Raw genomic sequence first — 21,510 nt, 5'->3', positions numbered from 1 at the left:
CAGATTTATCAAACTCCTTACAGAAATAATCAAATGCTTTGATTAGAAACAAACAAAGACTCACTTCAGTCACATTAGATTGATGACATAGAGATGATTCACTAAAGTCAAGATGTTGATTTCTTGCTGGAAAAGGAGAGAAAGAAGAGAATTTCTAGAATCCACCCCTACTGAGTTCATTCATTTGAAAGTTCTGCAGAGTTTCCAGAATCCAGTTCTGATCAGATCAATGCAGATCAGTTTTAGGAACCAAATGGAGATCTTCTTGATGATTGATCATCTTCAGAAAACATTCCTTGATGGTTTCAGGAAACAGTGACATGAATCACACACCATGGAACAGATCCTGGAGGAAATCCTCATGGATGATCCAGAATCATCTGACTTCAGCTGCAATCCAAGTGTGGCTAGATAACAGGACATCCAACAGAAATCAACCACAACATCCAGATGTGTATTTGGTCAATGGCTGTCAGCCAATCGTCATCCTCACCGTCAAACACTTGGGCCGATGGAACATCCTGTGACATCACTGCACACGCGTGTTCCCACTGAACTGAGCGCCACACTCCGCTAGCATCAGAAAGATGTGAGCGTTCAGCGTTAGAGTCCTAGCTAGGTCTGCAGCGGATCCCAGACTCACTGATGGGATGGAGTCACGCTTTCAGAGTCACGCTTCAGATCAGTTTAAGGTCAGGAAGAAGGAAAAAACAGGACAAAACTACCAGATTAAAGCTCACAGAGGATTTATTTCATGTTTCAAACACATAGTTCATACAAAAATACATCAAGTATTTACAAACACACACAGACCAGAAATCACTGCAATCATTTTCTCACTGAGGACGATTTCTAAAAACACTAAAGACATTTCTGAACTCAAGATATTCTTAGAAAAATACCAAGACGTCCAGATAAACAAAAGTGCATTCTGGTGCATTTTATTCTGAAAAACACAAACAGATGATTACTAGATGATGAACGCCACTGGGTGGGGTTCTCCAGTTCACGTGTGCTGAACCGTGGCTTCTGATGGATCCCGGTTCATCTGTCAACCGTTGCCCCCTTACTGCTAACCGTGGGGGCAGATGCTAATGTGACTTATTGTTTTCCTGGATGGACCGAGGTCGGTGACTTTAAGTTCTCCAGGTGAGTAATCAGGAGATGTCCCATCAGTGCCCTACCCGCCAATTTTAACTGCACCCCCCTTAGTACACACACCCTTGCCCCCTCAAAATATACACTCCAACATAAAACACATGCGCACACACACACCCTCACAAACACACATACACGCACACACATTTTGCAAGGAAGGTGGGACCTAGGACCATCTGTCCCCTACCCCTTCCCTGGTGGGGGGTACGGGTCCCTTGGCAACGGCTGCCGTGTCCCCTGGGTGCCGGTCTCCTGGGCCCGGCGGTGCTCTTTCCGCTCGGGGGGGGGGGGGGGGGGGGGTCACATTACACCTGAGCCGGGGGGTGTCCGTGTCCCTGTGGGTGGGTTCTGGTCCTTGCCCCTGGGCGCTGGGCCCCGCCAAACTTCCAACAGTGGCCGAGCCCGGTCGGGCCATGTTTACAACACCCCTTGTGGGCCCCCCTTTTTCCCCGGGGTGCTCCCCTCCGGGGTGGGGGTGGCTGGCCCCTGCCTTGCTCCTCCTTGGACCAACCGTGGGTCGGGTGGGTGGCTGCCTGGAGTGCGGAGTGGGTTTCCCTTGGGGGGTCCTGGCTCGTATCTGGGGTTGGGGCGGGGGGATGCCTGGAACTCCTGGGTGGTGATGGGGTGCTCGTCTGGGGCTGTGGGTGCCCTTCTCGGGTGGGACCCTGCGTTGGGCTCTTCCGGCGCGGCGGGGTGGGCTGCTCTCCTGGTCGGGCTGGGGCGCCGCTCTCTTTACCCTGTGCTTCCCTGCTCTCTGGCTCTGGGGGCCTCGCAGCGGTCCTGCTGGTCCTGGCCTGGGTGGCGGGTTTGTCGCCCGGGGGGCGGTTGTCCCCTGCCTGCTGCCGTGTGGCGTTGGGGGCTTCCGGCTGCCGCTGCTGCTGCGGCGGGGGTCTGGGTGTGGGGGTGGCTGGGCGCTCCTCCTCCTTTTCACATTCCAACATCCATTTTAGAAGAACATAAACACTCACCTGAGCACAGGTGTTAGCTCACCTTTGCACTAATAGTTTGCATGATTGAATGAATATAAGATTTCACACTAGTTGGTTTAAAGGCATAGGTATGCGTTCGTGAACACTATCTGTTTTGTGTACATGTTGACAGGTGGACATTTTTGCAGCTAGCAGGTGTGTTGATAACATTTCAGTGTGTGTGTGGACAGGCCCCTCCCTTTTTGTACTACATTTGAACCTTACCGTAATGATAAACAACCAGTAAACCTGTCTGCTCTATGCTGCTTTATGGTCCTACCCCCCCCCCCCCCCCCCCCCTCTCTAAATCCCTCTCTCTTCTTCCCTTCTTTCCTTTTCCGTCCGGTCCAACACCAAAGATTTTCAAACATGATTGAAATTAATAAAGTTTGGCCTCAATTCCAAAAGGGGTTTATTCAGACATACCTCTGGTTTGTCTGAAGATTAATAACCCCTCTTGTTAAAATAAAATATGTCCAACAAAAGAGGCCATCAGTTCTCATCTGTCTGCCCAGCTGTTGGACAGGTCAAGTTAGAAAAAAAAAAAAAAAGTTCTCCAGGTAGAACTTTAGAATAGAATAGAATAGAATAGAAAAGGTCTTTAATAATCCCTGGGGAAATTTAATAATGGCCATCTGCTCACACTCATAAAACACATACACATATTAAAAACAATAAAAATGGTAAAAATAGCAAAAGACTAAAAAGATTAACAGATAAAAAGATTAATAATTTAAAAAACAGTGGGTAAGAAAATGAAATTAAATAAATAAATAAAAACAAGAATTACAAGAAATTGCTTCTAAGATGTCCTGCCAGAGGATTGTATTGCCCGATGGCACGAGGAACAAACAATTTCTTCAGTCTTTCTGTGGAGCAGCGCTGGGACAGCAGTCTGTTGCTGAATGTATTCCTCCTGCTGGTGAAGGCCTCATGTAGGGGATGTGAGGGATTCCTCATGATGGCCCTGAACCTGCTCAGACTTTTCTGTTCTGCCACCTCCTCCACAAGATCCAGCTTCAGTCCCACCACAGAGCTTTCCCTCTTGATGATCTTGTTGAGCCTGGAGATGTTCTTCTTGCTGGTATTGCACCAGTACACAGCAGCATAGAGGAGAGCACTTTCCCCCACTGACTGATAAAACATGTGGAGCAGTTTAGTGCAGATGTTAAAGAAGCGCAGCCTCCAGAGAAAGTACAGCCTGGACTGGGTCTTCTTGTAGAGCTGGTCCGTGTTGGTAGTCCAGTCCAGCTTGTGGTCCAACACAACCCCCAGGTACTTGTAAGTCTGTACCATCTCCACACTTACTCCCTTTATCTCTATCTGCACGGGCTGAGGAGTTCAGGCTTTCCTTCTGAAATCCAGAACCATCTCCTTGGTCTTCTGGATGTTCAGCTGCAGCTTATTCTCCCCACACCAGGCCACAAAGTCCTCCACCAGCCGCCTGTACTCCCCCTCCTCTTCTCCTTTAATGTAAGCCACTTTAGCTGTATCGTCTTAGAACTTCTGCATGTGGCAGGTTGAGGTGTTATAGCGGAAGTCGGACGTATACAGCGAGAAAAGAAGAGGAGACAGCACTGTCCCCTGTGGGGCCCCTACACTGCAGCTGAGGGTACTGGAGACAGACCCCCCCATGCGGACATACTGCTCCCTGTTGGTCAAAAAGTCCATGATCCAGGACACCAAGAATGGTTGCACAGTCATCCTGGTGAGCTTCTGCTGCAGCAGGTGAGGATGGATGGTGTTAAAGGCACAGGAGAAGTCAAAGAAAAGCATTCTCACAGCGTCACCTCCTTCATCCAGGTGAGAATAGGTGCAGTGTAGCAAGTAGAGGATTGTGTCCTCCACCCCTACTCTCTCCCTGTATGCGAACTGCAGTGGATCCTGATCTTTATTCTGAAAAGTCTCTTCAATCCTTGAAGACGAGCAAAGCAGAATTGGAGAGATGGGATGTCTTCAGACCAGAGGAGGTTTCTGACCCTACATGAAGAAAACAAAGGATGTTAGAAACTGAACAGAACCAGAACCACAAACATGCAGAAATCCACAGAAAAGAAGCAGAAACACAACAGAACTCTGCTGCAGACATCATGAACCGAGACTGAGACAGGAGAGTAGAAGTCTGTTCTGCTGCTGTTACTCCTTTAGGTGACATTCCCCACAGATTTGCTGTAACCTGATCAGTCATTGTAGTGTCATGATCGTCCACTAGGGGTCCCACGGAGCAGGAACTTTTCCCCCCATAACATCCACAGGACTGGATCTCTGAAAGACTCAGAGTCAATGACCAAAATCAGACATGAACAGCAGCTTTTCTGACGTGAATAAGGCAGTTATTGGTGCACCATAGGTGTGACCATGTTAATCACTTCAATGAAACTTGATTTTCACTTTGCCATCATAGGAAGAGTTCAACACTTATGGGTTTTTTCCAAAATAAGAGACAACTTTTTAAACCTGGACTTTTATTGTGAAAGAGGACCAGAACAGGGTCAGACTGTTGAAAAAACAGAATTTTGACTCCATTTAATCCAACGTTTTAGTGACATCATCTCACCTCCATCCCACCTTCTCCTCTGCATCCTCCACCCTCATGTCCTCCTTCTCTCCATCATCCACCTCCTCTTTGGTCTTCCTCCTCTTTCCTGGTGTCTCCAACCTCTTCCTCCTTTCAGCAGCATCATCACTCTTCCTCCTCTCAGCGTCTCCATCTGCTTCCCTGCATTGATCTCCAACATCTCCATGATCTGTTCCTCTGATGGATGGACTCCTTCCTGGTCTTCTTCTCCCTGGTTCTGGACTGTGAATGACTTCCTCCTTAAATGAAGCGTCCCTCTGGTTCTGGTCCAACCTTAGAAGGTGTTTCCTCAGCTCTGACTGAAGGTTGAAGGTTGAAGCTGCAGCTTCTGACCTCCTTTCTCCTGAAGGTCCTGCTGCTGCTGCTGGAAGAATCTTCTCAGACTGAGTCCTACAGGGATGGAGCTCCACGCTAGAACCATCAGAAATGACATCAGACATCTTCATGTTTTTCTGGACAGAAGTTTGTTGGTTTCAGGTGGACTTCATGCCTGAGAGCTCCTTCATCTGCCCACTGGATGTTCAGCTCCTCAGGTTGAAGTTGACGGTTGGGATCCGTCTGACTTTGCTGCAGTCGTCTCCTGGATTTCAGGAGCTTTGTTTCTGTTCTGCTCAAATCCCAGCAGAGGTCCTGCTGCTGGTTCCAGAAAACCAACTGGAAATGAAAGCTGAAGGTTTTTCCTGGACGGACTCTGGAATGATGGAAGTGGAGACACTTTTCTGGTGTCTAGTGTGACATCGTCCTCTTTTGGAACACCAGAAGACCCAATCAAAGCTCCAACATCTTCCTGACTATTTCTGACAGAAGATCAAAGCAGAAAGAGGGAAGTGGTTTCCATGGAAACGTCTGTCAGCTGCTCCTCCATCCAGAGGAAATGTAAACCAAATAGAGCAGCATCTTCTCAGGAAAAAAGATCCAGACCATAAACATTCGACAAAATATGGACCCTTTTTTTACTTCACAGCATTACTTTATCATAAAAACATATATAAAAATACTAAAAAATAATAAAACAAATGATTAATCAATTATTGAAAATGATTAAATTGATTGACTCTTAATGATATTACTTCACTTGCTCCAAAAAATTGATAAATTGATTCATGATTTTTCCTAATGTAGCATATTTTTGCATATATTATTAACTTTTAAAACTTGATCAAATTTTGCTAATAAAATTCCTGAAACAGTGTTTTGTCTACTTTACTGATATAGTATTATTTTTTTTAATCATACCAATGACTTTTATAAGTAACATAATCTTTATATATTTGGATACTTCATTGTCATGTTGATTTCTAAAAGTTAATTTATACAAAATAATTTAAGTAATTCATATTTGTCATGTGCTTTATTGATACTTCAAGATTCTTAATTCTGTCTGATAAAAGCTAGGAACCGGATATTGATAAATCATGTAATAAAATGGTTACAGTGATTATATAAATTTGCTTCCTTCCACTCCCTTTAAAGCAATATTTATTAATATGTCTAATTATCCTAAGTTTGATTAGTTAGTATTGTTTTTGTGTATTATTCCTATTTGATTGCTTGAAATAAACCATTTCAAATCAAATAAAAATATGAGGGTTCGTCTTTTTATTGATTTGATAGTTTTAACTTCACAGTTGTTTTTCTGCTGTGAAATTTCTCTTTCTTAAATAAAAAAAAATTAATACATAAATAAATGTAAAGTATAGAAATTGTGCAGTTTGCATTTATTTGTTGCAGAAAATAACATTCTGAATATCAGAGCAGCTTCTTAGGAAATCACAGCAAAGCAAGTCATCAAAATCCTTCCTACTATAATAAATATCAGGGACGGGTTCTCTCCCCTTTATGTCACGACCTCTTGAGGTCACTTTCAGTTTGAAAAAACCCTGAGACTCTCAGGTTTCAACTGTCTGTCTGTGTTCATTTCACTTTGTTCTGGTAGAACTTCCAACATTTTAGCTCACAGACACCTTTGATGTTGTCTAGAAGAACACCAAGAACCACAGGAACCTGAACAGACCTGCTGTGGGTCGGTTCCTGAAGGAGAACATGAAACAAACTCTCAACACTTCAGATCAACCTGGATCAACACTTCAAACCACTGAGATCCACAAACATCGTCCTAAACCTCAGACCTTCAGACTTTACGGTGATCCAGCACACCTTCAGAGTTCAGGAGTTGAGAACCGCAGAAACAGCTCCAGAAGGTTCTCCAGATAAATGAAGGAGTTCCAACCATCAGGCAGAAACGGGTCAGAACCAGAGCATCATCACGTCTTCATGGACCAGTTTCCATCCACGGTAACACAGCGGTGACGGGCGTGTAGCGTCTCCATGTGGCTGCAGCTTCAGAAAGTCTCTTCCATCCTTGAAGACGATCAAAGCAGCTTTGGAGAGATGGGATGTCTTCAGACCAGAGGAGGATTCTGACCCTACATCAGTGCTTCTCAATTATTTTTTGCCAGGCCCCCCCTAGGAAAAGAAAATGTTTCGCGCCCCCCCTGACCCCCCCCCCCCCCATAACCCCCCCCCCCCCACACACACACACACACACACACAGACACACTCGCGCGGTGACAATACATCAGGTCAGTATCTATAAAATTTGTATACCTAAAATTGTATCTTTTAACACTAACAAAAGAAAAAAGCAAAATAAATCCACTTTCAACAAATATTAACTTTATTTAGCCACAGAAACCCTGTTCTAGTCTAAAACAGAAAAGAAGCTGAAAGTACCTGAAATAAAAAAAATCTGTCATTCCTTATTTAAACTAGAAACATTTTGACCAACTGAACCATTTGATGCTGAAAAAAATAATTCAATCAATAAATAATATTAAATCTAAATTGATCTGAAACATTAACACAGCAGCACCAATATATTTAACGTTTTTAGTCTGAAGAAATAGGTAAAAACGTGCTGATTTTTTTTTCTAAATGACGGATTGTTTATTTCTGATCTCATAAAAGTGCAGCTGTTTTCCTGCATTACCTGCTGTCTTTATGTCTGTCTGACACCAACTAAACCACAGGCAGACAAAGAAAACATGGATGGAAAATAAAGACACGTCATCAAAATGTCTACAATAGTTCATAAAGAATGACATTGTTAGCGTGAGCTTAGGAATCTAAGGGCAGCGGTGATCTTGGGCAACAGGCAGCGGTAGCAGTGGTCCGCGTGCCCCGATTCCCCTGGCAGACAGGGCCCACACCACCCCTCCCCTTTCGTTCTCACTCGCGCAGCCGCGGACAGACAGAACAGACAATAGGAACCGAATAGTGGACCAGATTATTTTCCAAGCACTGAGCCGCTGTCACCGCTGCCCCCACGTTAAATTTGCGCACCGGACAAACCTGTGCCTAAAACCGCCACCACCGCGCGCCCCCCCTGGCATCGCTTCGTGCCCCCCCCTGGGGGCGCGCCCCACTATTTGAGAAGCACTGCCCTACATGAAGAAAACAAAGGATGTTAGAAACTGAAGATTCCTGCAGAAAGATGAGAGATCAGAGAATTCAGGACTCACTTCTGGTTGTTTCCTCTGACAGACACAAACACAAACAGCAGAGAGGATCACTGAGGGAAAAAGTCCAAGAAGGATCCAGAGAGCCGGTCTGGAGCGACTGATCCAGATCCGGTCTCCTCCTGGATCTGGAGTGGAGATGATGTCAACCTGGGATGTTTCCATGGTTGGAGCTCTGACTCCGTTTGGCTCTGAAACAAAGAGATGACATCATTTCCTGCCTGCTGTTCAGGACAAATGTTCTTCATGTGAGGGAGAACCTGCAGAGCAAACTCACCAACAACCAGCTGAACCGTCTCCCTGAAGTTCTTCCCAGGAATGAAGCAGCTGTACCTACCCTCAAAGAACCGCCACCATAAAAGGTGGAAGTTTCTAAACATCAAACAGAAACTTGAACTAAAGAACAGAACATTCATGAACGTACCTTCAACATGTGAACAGAACCAGAACCACACACAGAATGCAGAAATCCACACACAAGAAGAAACAGAAACACAAAAACGAGAGTGAAACAGGAGGACGAAGCTGCAGCTGTGTGAACATTACAGTGAGGCTGCTCACTAACCAGAACCACAGACAAATAGAAGCACAGACAAGAACCAGAATCACAAAAGAACTCTGCTGGAAACATGACTGAAACGAGAATAAAACAGGATGTTCGAGCTGCAGCTGTGTAAACATTACAGTGAGGTTGCTCACTAACCAGGCCACATATCTGACTGAATCATCCTCATCTGTCATCCTAGTGAGAGCCACTGACAGCAACTAAACCGGTTCTGCTGCTTCAAGAGATCCACTGCAATGAAAACATTGCATTTTTCTCAAACACCAAAAAGCCACAGTGGAGGAATCATGGAGCAGAGAGTTGTTGACCTCTGAACTAAAGATATTTACAACAGAAAGTGTAAAGGGGGGGGGGGGCAGACAAGGGTTTTTCTTCTATCTACTCCTTTTATAGCACTTTGTTTTATTTGTCCATTTTTAACTTTTGTGTTTTTCATTTGTGTTTGAATTAAAATAAAAAACAAAAACAAAATATTTTCCAGAAAAAAGGGGAAAGTTTAGACCAAAAATAATTTTCCTCCTTCTAAAATCTCATGTTGGTTCTGCAGAACCTCCCAGCAGTAGATTCTAGTTCAGAGACCGGATGGATCAGACTGATGTGTCCAACGCTCTGAAAAAGGCTGATAACATGGCGATGAGTGGTGAAATCCATATTTACTTCCAAGTGTGAGAAAGTGGAGCTGCAGCTGCAAAGCAAAATGTAAATAAAGCACCTTTGCCACATTAAAGCATCTCCTTCATCCTGTCATACTAACTCATCATCACACTTTATTTATTATCACACCTGACCATTTTCTCCACCCATTCCAACCTGCCTGCACTCTCTTCTTTACTTGTTTTTCACTCTCTCCATTCCTCTGGACTGTCAACACTAGATCCTTCAAATCCTCCTCCTTCTTCATCTCTTCTCCCTGTAACCTCACTCTTCCTCTTGGGTTCCTCTCATTCACACACATGTTCTCCGTCTTACTGCAGCAAACCTTCATTCCTCTCCTTTCCAGGACAAACCTCCACCTCTCTAGCTTCTCCTCCACCTGTTCTCTGCTCTCACTACAAATCACAATATCGTCTGCAAACATCAGAATCCATGCTGATTCCTGTCTAACCTCATCTGTCAGTCTGTCCATCAACATTAAAACAGGAAGGGGCTCAGAGCTGATCCCAGATGTAATCCCACCTCCACCTTGACCTCCTCTGTTCACCCCTACAGCCCTCCTCACCACTGTCTTACAGTCCTCATCCATGTCCTGCACTGCTCTAACATACTTCTGTCACTCCAGACTTCCTCATCCCAAACCACAGTTCCTCTCTGTTCCTCTCTGTCCTAAACCTTCTCCAGATCTACAGAGACAGTCTCTCTCTGACCTTCTCTGTACGTCTCTATCAACATTCTCAAAGTAAAGACTGCATGTAGTGTTCTTCTAAGATTACATCTCAATGTTAAAGAAATGTGTTTTATCTAAATAATGTTTGCTTGGAAAAAGCATTGAATGGACTCATTTGTAACCCACTGACTAGAGGGTCTTCTGGTTTTTCTTTCATTTGTTAAATTGTACTAAAGAAACCAAAACATGGAAATAATGGAACAGAACAGAGGATCAAGAAAAATGGAGAAATATTTTCCATTTTTCTTCCCCCTCCCTTTCTGTCCCTTTTTTGACTTTCTTGTTTATTATTTTTGAGTTCTTCTGTTCTTCCTCCTGGACAATAGTTTTCTTTGGTTTTCTTTTCCCTTTTTTCCCCCCACCACCGATATAATTAGGCTTCATAGTCTGTTGTGCAACAAGCTGCTTGTCAGGGACTCTACCTGTTCTGACCCCACCCAACTTTGACGCATAGTTTCAGACTCTGCCTCTCCCACTGTGACATTGCTACTAGCTGACAACCGTTCAGGAGCTCCACATTCCATCAGTCCCTGAAGGAACCAGTTTGCTGTTTGGTCTGTTCTTGATTTCTGAATCATGAAGATCTTCTTTCTGCTGGCTCTAATTCCTTTGGAGGGGAAAGGAATTTCAGGTAAACTTTAAACTTTTTATTTAGACACATCCTGATTCATGCAGCAAACTGAACTCTGTCATTCTATGAGTTCCTGCTAATTCTGTGATCATTAGGCTGTTAGAGAATGTTTTTATCAATGTTAACCTTATATGTTAGACGTTTACTGCTTTAGTGATTGTTGAGAAAGAGACAGAGCATGGGGGGGGGATCCTCAGATGCCCAAATAGTCCTTTAAAGCCATTTTTGTGTGTGAAATCTGTCTGTGATAGAAAAAAAATAATCAATATAATCTAAAAATTAATAATATTTGAGCTAAATAAAATGATCAATTGGAAGTTAATGATAAATCCTCATCTCACGGACAGCAATGAGTTTCTAAGAGTGTAGTGTATTTAGGAGTGGAGGAGTTTGACTGCACAGCAGCTGGAAAGTTGCTGTACTTGTTCAGCTTGTTAGCCTCACTACAGCTAGTCAGCAGCAGGAAACATTTCATGGTTATTTGCCTTTTGTATAAACAAAAGTACGACAAGTTATATTACTGTCTGGCAGAGTTTGGAGTTGAAAGTAGTGTGACCAATCATTTCTCTGTAAGCTGTGCTACAATAGAGACGTTTTTATATAAAGGAAAGACAAAGATCTTTTTTAACACATTTTTTAAACACAGTTTATGAACTTTTATATATTTATTCATACAGCAAAACCGTTCATTTTCATTTGTTGCCTCAAGGTAAAACTCTGCAGTTAGTACCTGTGTTTCAGGTAACACCATGTGTGTGTGTGTGTGTGGGTGTGTGTGTGCGTGTGTGTGTGTGTGTGTGTGGGTGTGTGTGTGTGTGTGTCTGTGTGTGTGTGTAGATGTGTGGGTGGGTGTGTGTGTGTGTGTGTGTGTGTGTGTGTGTGTGTGTGTGTGTGTAGATGGTGAATGTTTTTGACTTCACAATCGACTCACCGTCACAGGAAATAGACCTTAAAGCTTTCATGGAAGGAGACTTTGGGAGCTTCATATAGGGAGATTCCTAACTAAGAACAGCCAAGTTTCAGAAAAAACAGTGAGGAAGAGGAGAAATGGATTCAGGAATCAGGTCTGAGGGACACTTCAGGGTCCAATGAGGGATCAGTTGGAGCAGTACTTGTCTGCAGACTGGTCCTACAGCCATTATTGATCTCTTAATATATTTGTTCCTTTTTTAAACAGAAATACAATTTACACCTCTGTTGTAACCCTTGTGTTATCCTAGGCACTTTAACATTGGGAGTTGGGTCATCTAGACCCACTAGACCAGGGGTGTCAAACTCATTTTGGTCCGGGGGCCACATTTAACCCGTCTGATCTCAAGTGGGCCGGACCAGTAACATAAAAGCAAAATAACAGCTTTGTTTTAGTTTTTTACTCAGTTGGAAAAATGCCTCAATCAACATAGTAGCCTAATCACTTAGGGACAATGGGTCTCAAATAAAAGTAATTTCAATTAAAGAAAAGTTTGTCTATTCATAATTAATAAAGACTAAATATTTTACATCTGACACTGAAGCAATCCAGAAACTTTTCTTTATGGTAAGGCTCTTAGTGGTGCTGAATGTTATATTCTTTGAGCACTGCGATGTTGATGAGATACAAAGCATTTGGTTGCATTCAGCTTCGTGAAAGAAAGAAAAAACTCTGTCCATTTCTTCACTCCACTTCACGTTTGACAACATTTTGGTCAATAGGGTGTCGCTAATGATCATCCTTATAGCAAGATAACAGCGGTGAGGCTCATAGGGAACCAAGGTGCATCCTACCCAGACGGACTCAGAGCTGTTATGTTTCGCTTTTGGCACATGCACATATGCTGTTTCAACTGTTTTTCCTTTCCTTTGCTCCTACTAGTGGTGGAATTGCGCATTTCGGTTATTTCTTTAAAAAATCATAACTCGCCACAGGAATGGACTATAAACTTACTTTCTTTTTTAATCATCCTTATGACTTTTACTCTTCATGAGTGGGCCGGAGTAAACCACCTGGCGGGCCGGATAAGGCCCGCGGGCCGTATGTTTGACACCCCTGCACTAGACAGTGCTCTGAACCTTTTTTCTTCAATGATTTGTGATCTTCACTGGTGTCCATGGATTACATGAAATCTTTCCACCTTTATCCACCTTTGTCATGGTAGGGAGAACACCTCAATGGAAGGGGGGGGTCATCTAAGATAACATAGGGATAAACCTAATCATCACTGCCTCCCCAAGTTCCACAGAGTAAAGATGATGAACCTTTCAGATAATCATAAATACAACTATTTGGATATATTTTGTTGTTTTGATGTTCCATGAAATGTTTCCATATCTGCTGTTTGTTTGTTACTTCATGTCTCTTGTGTTGTAAAATTCAAACACAAAACAATTGAGGATTATCTGATGTTTTGTGTTGGCTCTCTTCAATTCAACTCTTCAGTGCTCTTCAATCAATGTGATTGAAGAGCACTTTTTGGTTCCTTCAATGGCCATGGAGAAAGGTTCGACTCTGCCCTGTCGTGGTTGAACCCTCATCACAGTGGGGGTGTTGGAAAACTCTGGGCTTTTTTGTGGAAATCAAAAGGATGAGGAGGGTTTGCTGTAACATTTAGATTTTCCTTTAGCTGTTGAAACCACTTATCAGATGAGAACCACTAACTGTTAGGATTTCATTAGTTTGGGGTCTTCTAAATGTGCCCCCCCCCCCTAATAAAATCAGAGTAGCTGCAGCTGAGTGCTTCAGGTGAGCAGATAGAGGATCTGTTCAGGTTTCTGCTCCTCCATACTTAGATGTCTCAGACTTTACATGTAATAATTATTGAGCTGAGGAGTCAAAAGAATCTCTAAGCAGCAAAGAGAAGACCAGCATGGATCAGTTATTTCAGTTTATTCATTACATACATTGAATACATGTTGTGCAGTTAATATAATTCAGTATTTTTCCTTTTCTAACTTGCCCTGTCAACAGCTGAGCAGACATGAGAGCTGAAGGCCTCTACTGTTGGACAGACTTTACTGTTACAAAGAGGGAAATGAATCTTCTGACACACTAGGAGTATTGGGAAATGGTAAATGGTAAACAGCGTATACTATTAAAGCACTTTTCTACCTTCCTTTGAAGGCCCAAAGCTTTACAGTCACAGTCCCATTCACCCATACACACTCACATTCACACAATATAAACCCCTTTTGGATTTGAGGCTGAATTTATTTATATGAATTATGTTTGTGTGCTTTTTCTGTTGGACCAGAGTGAGGAATGTTAGAGACGCCTGACAGTAATCATCATAACTGTCAGTCAGACTAAAGGGCGGGGCCTGTCCACACTCAAATGTTTCAAATATACCTGCCGGCTCTAAATACCTACACACACACACACACCTTCTCATTCATTGTGTGTCCAAACTTTTGGTCTGTACTGAACCTACTCTATGTAAACAGTCACAGAGAGAGCTCAGCTGACTCCTGTCCTCAGGTGAGGGTTTGTGTTCTACTGTGGTTGATGGAATGTCAACAGAGGAGGAGTGACCTGATGGAATGACCTGATGGAATGACCTGATGGAATGACCTGATCTTTTCTCATTTGTTCTTTTGTCTTTAACTTTTGTTTTGTGTGTCTGGTTAATTTGAGTCAGTTTCCAGTTTAGGTTGACTTGTTCCTGTTTAGTTTTTTTCCCCAACTTTTATTTTCTTCTTTCAGTTAAATAAAACATTTGACTTACATCTAGTTTAGGTTTTAGTTCAGCCGTGGTGATGTAACAGACAAAGAGGTGGTATATGTCTGATGATGTCATCAGTTTGTCTCAGGGGACTGAAGCGTGCCTTTGCTTTGCTAGTCTGTCTTCCTTTCTTTTTGTGATTGTGACTCTCTGATTGTGCAGATTCTGTTTTATTTTGAGACAGTAGCCGTCAAACTTCATAAGGTTGATGGTTCTTTACACAACCTCTGAACATTAAAGTGTCATCAAGGATTGCTGAGTAAAACAGATTTAAGCTAAAAGTTCTTTGTTCTCAGATGGAAAGGAGAAATGAAGCAACCATGTTTCTGCAACCTTGGAGAAGTACTACACATAGGTGGCGGTTCTTTCTAAAGACTATTCAATGAACTAACGTCTGAATTTGTAGAAAGTTTGTTTCAATGAATTCAGACACAAAATGAAGACAATGTGGAAGATTTGACACAGTTACTCTGTACTAGGACTTTTAATTTAATTTGAATTTAAAATTGATTATATGTTAATTTGTACCAAAACGTCTGCTGTGAATGTTTCAAACCATGTTTTAGTTTGTTTTCCTCAAATGTTCCTCAGAAACTGAGTATTCAGTCAGTGATCAAAGACTTTAAAGTAGAAACTGTTTTGGTAGAAATGAGGTGAAAGACTGAAAACATTTGACTAAATGAATAATCATCAGGAATCATTGATTGAAATGTGTCTTTAGATAGAATTAGAAAAGACTATTGCTTTAATCCTCTTTACTCATTTCTGGATTGGATTCTAGTTTGGATTGGACTTTTATTTTGAAAGGATTTGTCTTTGGTCCAATCAAAGTCACATGTCCTTTGGTCTGATATCTATGTGGACAGAAATACTTTGGATCTTTTAGAAGCAGAAATCAAAGATTGAGAAGACATTTTCACTTGGAGGTAAAGACTCAGATTTAGAAAAGTTTCTTCCTGTTTTCTTTGTTTCCAGGTGAACCAATCATTGCTGCTCCTGGTGATGATGTCATCCTGCCGTGCCGCCTGGACTCTCAGGAGGATCTGCAGGATCACAGCGTGGAGTGGACCAAACTGGACATGAAGCGTTTTGTGTTTCTGTACTGGAATGGACAGATCATAACTGAACACATGAGCGAGTCGTTGATCCCGAGAGTGTCTCTGGACCAAGACGGACTAAAACGAGAAGACGGGACGTTAAAGATCAGGAACGTGTGGCTCCAGGATGAGGGGAAGTACAGCTGCTTCATTCCTGGGAAGAACTTCAGGGAGACGGTTCAGCTGGTTGTTGGTGAGTTTGCTCTGCAGGTTCTCCCTCACATGAAGAACATTTGTCCTGAACAGCAGGCAGGAAATGATGTCATCTCTTTGTTTCAGAGCCAAACGGAGTCAGAGCTCCAACCATGGAAACATCCCAGGTTGACATCATCTCCACTCCAGATCCAGGAGGAGACCGGATCTGGATCAGTCGCTCCAGACCGGCTCTCTGGATCCTTCTTGGACTTTTTCCCTCAGTGATCCTCTCTGCTGTTTGTGTTTGTGTCTGTCAGAGGAAACAACCAGAAGTGAGTCCTGAATTCTCTGATCTCTCATCTTTCTGCAGGAATCTTCAGTTTCTAACATCCTTTGTTTTCTTCATGTAGGGTCAGAATCCTCTGTACGCCTTTAACAAACCCTCTCTGGTGGCTGGAAGTGTTCATCAGTGGATCCATCAGTGTGAATGAGACTGAGACTGGAAAACACTGGAGGACAAAGTAAAACAGGAAATGGATTTACTTGGACAACACTTTTACTTCAATGGATCAAAGGGTTTTCCAGTACTGTGTTTGTTTGAAACAAATGCAGTCCTTTAGTTCCAAACAGCTGCAATGCAATTTCTACTTTGCACAATATTTTGATGAAATCACTTTTTTGAGTTGAAGCTAAAATCTTTGTGACCTGCTGTTTGTGAATGAAATCAGATTAGATCAATCTTGTAAATGAAAATGTAAATAAACAGATAAATGAGAACTCTTCATCAGGAGAAATCTGTCATTTTTCTGTAACTTTAGTTCCAAACTGAGTTTCTAGTAAATTACACGTCTCTTTAAATTGAAATGATTCTGTATGGCTCTTCATTTAGGATTTCTTGGAGGCTTTTATTTGACCATAACATTGCAAAAATGTATCTTCAGTGTGTTAAAAAGCCTTTCATGTGTTCCATTTTGTGCATTTATTGTTACAAAAACATTCTTTTAACATTTTGATCAAACATTTTTGTTTTCAGTTGCTTCATCTTGGATGGAACAGATCCGGTTCTTCCCTCTTCTTCATCTGGGATGGACTGATCCGGTTCTTCCCTCTTCTTCATCTTGGATGGACTGATCCGGTTCTTCCCTCTTCTTCATCTTGGATGGAACAGATCCGGTTCTTCCCTCTTCTTCATCTTGGATGGACTGATCCAGTTCTTCCCTCTTCTTCATCTTGGATGGACTGATCCGGTTCTTCCCTCTTCTTCATCTTGGATGGAACAGATCCGGTTCTTCCCTCTTCTTCATCTTGGATGGACTGATCCAGTTCTTCCCTCTTCTTCATCTTGGATGGACTGATCCGGTTCTTCCCTCTTCTTCATCTTGGATGGACTGATCCGGTTCTTCCCTCTTCTTCATCTCAGATGGACTGATCCGGTTCTTCCCTCTTCTTCATCTTGGATGGACTGATCCGGTTCTTCCCTCTTCTTCATCTCAGATGGACTGATCCGGTTCTTCCCTCTTCTTCATCTGGGATGGACTGATCCGGTTCTTCCCTCTTCTTCATCTTGGATGGACTGATCCGGTTCTTCCCTCTTCTTCATCTTGGATGGACTGATTTGGTTCTTCCATCTTCTTCATCTCGGATGGGCTGATCCGGCTCAATTCAACCAAAACAGTTTCTACTTTAAAGTCTTTGATCACTGACTGAATACTCAGTTTCTGAGGAACATTTGAGGAAAACAAACTAAAACATGGTTTGGAAAGATTCACAGCAGAAGTTTTGGTAGAAATGAAACAGACTTTTACTTTAAAGTTCTTACTCCCTTACTGTGTCGTCACCTAGATTTATTCAAACCTATTCCTTTTAGTACAACTCTGTAATATCAATATTAATACTAATATTGATCACTTATGGGATTTATTTATTTAATCCTCCTCTTTTTTTCTTCTTAGGGCTTCATACTGAACACACTAAAGTGACAGACAAATCTGAACTTATTGAATATTAACATCATTAAAAGCAAAATTTGAATCCAGAGTAAATCAAGTTAAACCTTAAATAATGTATAATATTTTACTCTGCATAAAAATATAATCTGTTAAAATTATACAGATATGAAGATGCTGCAGAACAATACAAAAAAAGCCTGGAAATATTAAATTGAAACATCAATTCATTCCGTTTTCTTTGCTCTTTTATCATTTTTTAGAGCTGGACTCCTGCATCATTTTTAGCAATAAGTTTCTTTCTAGTGTGTGACGTCCTGTGTGTCTTTGTGAAAAGGATCAGAGCGATTGGAGTTTTTTACAAACTGCTGCGATGCTGACTGAACCGTGACTGAAAAGGGAGGCGGACGCACTGATAGTAAACCATGTCAGTGAATTCCTAAACAGGACTCTGAATGTGACTCATCTCCAGACACAGCAGACATCCACTGTAGAAGACGCCCCAACCCCAGTACAGCTCAACATGGGCAGAGCCAGGCAGGTCCACCACAAAAGCTGGTATTCAAAAATACAAAGTCTTATCTTTGTGAGGCTTATCTTGATCTCTCAGTTCTCAGATGCAGGTTGGCTGATAATCTGGTTCTGGGTGGAATTGTTTTCTAGCAGACTATAGTGACTTGCAGAAAGTGAAACAGTTTCAGATTTTGCTTCTACTTCCAGTGTCTCCCATTTCTGTTTGTTTTTGAGATGATGGTGCCTCTTCTAGTCTTTATTTGCACCTGCAGCTCTGTTCTAGTCATGAGCTGCAGCTTTGGTTCCACTTCCCCCTCAGCACAAATTAGTGACCAATAATGAACAGCTTGAAGATCAAAGTAAGAAAGAGTGAAGGACGGTTAAAAAAACAGTTTCCACAGTTGTCTCTTGTTGTTTGCTTTTAAATAGCAAAGCGATTCAGTCATCACTTCAGTTCATCTACAATCTAGTTTAGTTCTGATTTTTCTGCAGTTGTGATCGTCTCCAGAGTTTATTTCATTTCTATTTCATTCTAACATGAACGAGATCCTGATTATTGACCTGCTGTTTCTGTGAACTCACTGAGGAAGAGGAGGGTGGTGTGTTCGTCCGCTGAGCAGAAGCAGGAAATACAGAGACAGGAAAAAGTGAATTAGTCTAGTCTAAAGCAAAACATGAGAAACATTTATGAGATAAGAGGTGTTTTCTTCACGACCGACACATCAGTTTAGTTCAGTCTGACTTTGTTCCACAGCTATAAATAAAAGGAGTTTTTTCTAAAAATAAAAACAACTCTTAAGCAGGAGTGTATATAAAATTAAAAGAATGAATATTTTCCTGAATTATAAAAAGTGAACGTGGTGAGCCTTCATTTATACATCTGAGCATAAACTGCAGAATCTGGTAGATTTGGAAACTTAATAAAAGCAAAGAAAAATACGGCGATTGCAGTGAGGAAGAAGAACCAACGTGAAGTCAGGGGGAACTGATCATGGCAGAGATGAAGAACTGTGAAGAAAGGTTTCGGTTTGAGTCAGACAACCCTGTTCTTCATCCCCTCAGTTTGCTATACAGACAGCTTTTTATATTTTTATTATTACTTTTCTATATTTCAATAACATAGGTTTTTGTCGAATTTCAACACTTTTACATTAAAAATAAAGAAATAAAAAGTCCCACAAACAAAGAAAGTGTTTGACAAATCTTCCACATTTTAATCATTAATGTCCGTCTGAACACACAGAAACAAACTTTCAATAATTCTGCAGAGAAGAAGCAGAAACAGACCAGAATTCTGCTGCAATCATGACAGACGGACTTAATTAAAGCAGGTCAGACAGAAATGATCTGTTTAAAGTCAGAGCGAATCTTTTTGTGTGATGTTTTCAGACCAGGAAGTCCCCTGAAAGAAAATCAGTTAGAACACCACTGAGGCGTAGCCAAGCAACCCAGAGGAGCCACAGGTTTGTTCACGTCTCAGTGAGTCCTCAAACCTCAGAGGTGAGAACAGGTCTGGTGAGGACTTATCCACGCCTCAATGTCCTCCCCCATTAGAGAGGAAGTCAGAGTCCCAGCACCACTGAGGCCAACTAGAACCTGTTCTCACATGTTTCTTCCTCAATAATCTCCTCCTCCTGCTGCAGCAGACTGACTGCAATGAAACATGAAAACAAGTCAAATCTATTTTTCTGACTTTATTCATCATTTCTCTGCTTCTACTGTTGAATAGAAACATAACATTGGAGTAGAATCCTTTTGGATAAATCTATTCATGGAAATGTCATTCTGTCCTTCATTACCTGAAACTAATGAACCAAAATTCTAATTGTTTGCATTTTTCTAAGAACACCAAAGAGTCAGAACGGAGGAACAAAGGAGTCTCATGTTGAAGACCCCTGAACTCAGGGGCGGAGCTACAGAAAACTGGAAATATATTTACAAGAAAAAGTGTAAAAAGGGGAGGATATTACAATATATTGTCTTCTACCGACTCCTTTTCCAGCACTTTGTTTTATTTGTCCATTTTTAATTCTTGTGTTTTTCATTTTATGTTTGAAATAAATTAAAACTGAACCGGAATGTATTCCTGGAAGAAAAAAAAGGGCAAAGTTTGGATCAAAAATAATTTTCCTCTTTTTAAAATCTCATATTGCTTCTGCTTAACAGAACTAATACTGAACAGAACCTCCAGAACTATCCTTTAGAATGAACTGATACTGAACAGAACCTCCAGAACAATCCTTTAGAATGAACTGATACTGAACAGAACCTCCAGAACCATCCTTTAGAATGAACTGATACTGAATAGAACCTCCAGAACAATAATTTAGAATGAACTGATACTGAACAGAACCTCCAAAACAATCCTTTAGTATGAACTGATACTGAACAGAACCTCCAGAACCATCCTTTAGATTAAACTGATACTGAACAGAACCTCCAGGACAATCATTTAGTTTGAACTGATACTGAACAGAACCTCCAAAACAATCCTTTAGTATGAACTGATACCGAACAGAACCTCCAGAACCATCCTTTAGAATGAACTGATACTGAACAGAACCTCCAGAACAATCCTTTAGTTTGAACTGATACTGAACAGAACCTCCAGAACAATCATTTAGTTTGAACTGATACTGAACAGAACCTCCAAAACAATCCTTTAGTATGAACTGATACCAAACAGAACCTCCAGAACCATCCTTTAGAATGAACTGATACTGAACAGAACCTCCAGAACAATCCTTTAGTTTGAACTGATACTGAACAGAACCTCCAGAACAATCCTTTAGTTTGAACTGATACTGAACAGAACCTCCAAAACAATCCTTTAGTATGAACTGATACCGAACAGAACCTCCAGAACCATCCTTTAGAATGAACTGATACTGAATAGAACCTCCAGAACAAAAATTTAGAATGAACTGATACTGAACAGAACCTCCAGAACAATCCTTTAGTTTGAACTGATACTGAACAGAACCTCCAGAACAATCCTTTAGTATGAACTGATACTGAACAGAACCTCCAGAACAATCCTTTAGTTTGAACTGATACTGAACAGAACCTCCAGAACAATCCTTTAGTTTGAACTGATACTGAACAGAACCTCCAAAACAATCCTTTAGTATGAACTGATACCGAACAGAACCTCCAGAACCATCCTTTAGAATGAACTGATACTGAATAGAACCTCCAGAACAAAAATTTAGAATGAACTGATACTGAACAGAACCTCCAGAACAATCCTTTAGTATGAACTGATACCGAACAGAACCTCCAGAACCATCCTTTAGAATGAACTGATACTGAACAGAACCTC

At 41.7% G+C, this 21,510-nt stretch overlaps 1 protein-coding gene and 1 long non-coding RNA gene across 3 annotated transcripts; one reads left to right on the top strand and one right to left on the bottom strand.

The window, feature by feature from the left end:
- Positions 1 to 4,020: 4,020 nt before the first annotated feature.
- Positions 4,021 to 8,657, bottom strand: LOC111949253 (uncharacterized). Of its 2 annotated transcripts, none has more exons than XR_002875261.2 (3): positions 8,500 to 8,657; positions 8,226 to 8,413; positions 4,021 to 4,106 (listed from the first exon to the last, which is right to left on the bottom strand). It is a non-coding gene; the product is annotated as an uncharacterized LOC111949253 (long non-coding RNA). The 2 variants fall into 2 exon arrangements; XR_013650879.1 differs by lacking the exon at positions 4,021 to 4,106 and adding an exon at positions 6,404 to 7,130.
- Positions 8,658 to 10,643: 1,986 nt separating this feature from the next.
- Positions 10,644 to 16,511, top strand: LOC101160533 (myelin-oligodendrocyte glycoprotein-like). The gene is made up of 4 exons (XM_004085577.5): positions 10,644 to 10,802; positions 15,473 to 15,787; positions 15,874 to 16,061; positions 16,140 to 16,511. Exons 1-4 carry the CDS (start codon positions 10,748 to 10,750, stop codon positions 16,218 to 16,220), a joined length of 639 nt encoding a protein of 212 aa, XP_004085625.2. The 5' UTR covers positions 10,644 to 10,747; the 3' UTR covers positions 16,221 to 16,511.
- The last annotated feature ends 4,999 nt before the right edge of the window (positions 16,512 to 21,510 follow it).

This window comes from Oryzias latipes, chromosome 18 (genome assembly GCF_053564925.1).
Source record: "Oryzias latipes strain Hd-rR chromosome 18, Olatipes_Hd-rR_3.1".
Lineage (NCBI taxonomy): Eukaryota > Metazoa > Chordata > Actinopteri > Beloniformes > Adrianichthyidae > Oryzias > Oryzias latipes.
The sequence above is the reverse complement of the archived record's forward strand: the minus strand, read 5'-3'. Positions and strand labels throughout refer to the sequence as shown.